The 3,089-nt window shown below is 33.5% G+C and overlaps 1 protein-coding gene across 1 annotated transcript in view; it reads right to left on the reverse strand.

Moving 5' to 3' along the window:
- RAB3GAP1 (RAB3 GTPase activating protein subunit 1 (catalytic)) overlaps positions 1–3,089 on the reverse strand; it is a 132,924-nt gene that overhangs the window by 72,935 nt on the left and 56,900 nt on the right. The window contains exon 6 of the mRNA XM_006880807.1: positions 726–891. Within this exon, the coding sequence (XP_006880869.1) occupies positions 726–891 (166 nt within the window). The remainder of the gene's footprint in view (positions 1–725; positions 892–3,089) is intronic.

Raw genomic sequence — 3,089 nt, forward strand, 5'->3', positions numbered from 1 at the left:
ACCTGTTACTTCCTAATAAATCCATAACTGTGACTATTGTAAGTTCTGAGTGGACATTGCAATGAAGTGAGTGCTGTGGGAGGGTCTATTAGTGTTACAATTGTTAAGAAAGGTTGAAAGCCTGGACTACAGTGGGTCCCACAGGGAATTATTGAGCCACTACTGCTGTTGATGGAAATTCTTCTCCCCAGTGAAGACAGAGGTCAGATGCAATTTCTCTCATGCCTACAAAATTTCTACAATGTATCATTATTTTCTACTTTTTTATTATGACAACTAGATTTATAATATCACCACTATTTAGCGCTTCCTATCTGAAAAAAAATTATGACATTTAAGTTTGTCAAGAAGCACATAGTCAAAGCCTGGATCAATTATAGTCACCTGAAAGCCAATAATCTACGGAGGTTGATACCATTTAGAAAAGAGTGAACAGAAAGACATATGAAAGTATATACATATCAACAGACTTAAAACACTAGTATTCTGCTATTTTGATTTGTATTTTATTTGGGTATCGAATGAAATTTGGTCTTTGACATCACACACTAAAAATTTAATAGAGTACTTTGTTTCTTTAAACATATACTAAAATGTATGTAGTAAATGACATCTTCCTTATAAGTTATTATTGATATTACAGAGAAACATCTCTAAATAATAAAATGATCCAACTACTTTTATATGGACTTCAGAAAAGACTGACAGTATCAATGTCAACTTACAATCTTCGATTTGAAGATATCCAGCAGACCTGACAAGTGAGTGTACTGACTTGGTACTTTTCGAAGATGAACCATTTCAAAATCAGTTCGGACACCAGGCCCCTGACATTCTCCCACATACATTCTCCGCCATTTGTGATGTATCTGCACAAAGAGTGGCACCTGACTGCAGGAGGTGATACAACAAGAAGAGATTTCAAGCTTTAGGTAAGCATTAAAAATACTCAATTCTCAAAATTTTCCAGTGATGCACTATTTTATTAATAATTTTTTTTTAAAAAAAGAAATGACCATTATGATTTAAAGGGCTCTCGTGGCATGTTTTACATGTTGCACTGTTAACTGAAAGGTCAGCAATATGAGTCGACCAGCTGCTCCAAGGAGAAAAGATTGGCAGATTCCTCCCGGAACGTTTTTCAGCCACGGAAATGCAATAGAGTGCCAGTATGAATTAGAATCAATCTCACACCACGGTGCTTAGTTTAGATTTTATTATGATTTAGGTTAATGTTTACAGTACTTACAAAACTTTTATTCTCAAATATTAATGGTAGTGAACAAAAAACTATCTAAAAAACTCCAAGACTTATTTTTATTATTCAACTACTATTGGTTACATTTTCCCTCACACTAAAAAGATTGAGGACTTTTTTATCACAGAATAGAAATAGTACTGAACAGAAATAATATATTGTTGTTGTTCTGTACCACTGAGTCAGAACTGACTCATAGCGACATTTCCAGTTGACTTTTTGCAAGACTTTGAATTGCACAGGAGGAGACTGCCCATCTTTTTCCAATGAAATAGCAGGTGGATTCACACCAGGTGCCTTTGGGTTGGCAGCACAACTCCTTACCACTAAGCCACTACAGTTCACATTAGGTTTTTAAAATTTTAAATAAAATCTCATTCAAAGGTATTAAATAGCTCAAATAATACTTTTCTTTAAACATGTTTATGTGTTAGAAGCTTATCATATGAAGATATACTTTCCTAAAATTCTAAATCATTGCTTTGAGAAGAAAATGAGGGTTCAAAGTATTCACTTCATAGTCAATAAAGCTCAAAATCACATTATACAAAAAATTAAGAAATTACTATTTCCCAAGTAAGTTTACATTTAGTATCTATCTGTGTTACATAAATATAAGAGAAATCAAAACAGCAGAACAGTGACTAAATAAATATTATTTTCTTTAATTGTTCCACTTTAGGGTCTAAAATTATTTGAAAATAAGTTTTGAAACCTATTTATAACTTCTCTGATTTTAAAATTACATTCTGCAACAAAATTTAAATATACTTCAGCTTCTGAAAGCAAAGCACAAATGATATAATTTATTCTTCACTCATTGGTCCACTGAATATTTTACTAAGTTCTCCTAAAAGCCTTCCACTTACAAAGTTTGTATATATTCTTTTTCATACTACATTTTTCCCCTCTTTATTTACCAACCCCTCTCTCCATCCATCAAACTATGTGCTCCACACTTCCTCTGCTCTTGGATCCTTATACATGTTCTACAATAATTAATTATACAGCGTTTGTCCTTATGGGACTGAGTTAGTTCACTTAGCATAATGCTTTCAAATAAGTGGGAAAATTTATGAAAAGATCCAAAAACGTTTAAGCGGAAGAAATTTGCTTCACCAGAGAGCATAACATATCCTAAAATTATATTAACTAAAACAGTACAGAATTCAGGTTGCACAATTTGGTGGGTGGAGGGAGAGGGGAAAGCAAATGGGAAGGATCTGAAGAAAAAGACAGAGAATGATGGGCAAGATCCAATGGTGATTACTTGTATAAAACATAATATATGAGAATGATTGCATGAAACACAAAGTGAATGATGAATACTGTGAAATACAATGTATATAAACTTTGTAACCAAACCAGTAATTTAAAAAATCTTAAAAAAGCCTTCCACAAAAGTTTTATTACTGTTTTCCTTATATGTAACTGATATGTTACAAACTGTCAACTGATTTTTGACAAGGAGATGAAATCAGGTAAGTGGGGAAACAACAGCCTTTTAACAAATGGTGTTGGCATAACTGGAAAACTATCTGAAGAAGACTTAAGCAAGATCCATGCCTCACCCCATACACAAAAACCAACTCAAGGTGGATCATGGACCACCTAAAATCAAGGACTATAAACGTCATTAAAGAAAAGCTTGGGAGATCTCTAGAAGTCCTAATCCACACTATAAACAGTCTTCCAAGCATCCTGAAAAACCTACAACCAGGAGAGGATAAAAAAGATGAATGGGACCTTCTAAGAATCAATCCCTATGCAATTCTCCAACAAGGTAAAAAGGGAAGCCACAGACTGGGAAAAAATATTTGGTAATGACATG

Source organism: Elephantulus edwardii, unplaced genomic scaffold (assembly GCF_000299155.1).
Source record: "Elephantulus edwardii isolate Elephantulus edwardi_28Jun2011 unplaced genomic scaffold, EleEdw1.0 scaffold00010, whole genome shotgun sequence".
In the NCBI taxonomy this organism is placed as follows: Eukaryota; Metazoa; Chordata; class Mammalia; order Macroscelidea; family Macroscelididae; genus Elephantulus; species Elephantulus edwardii.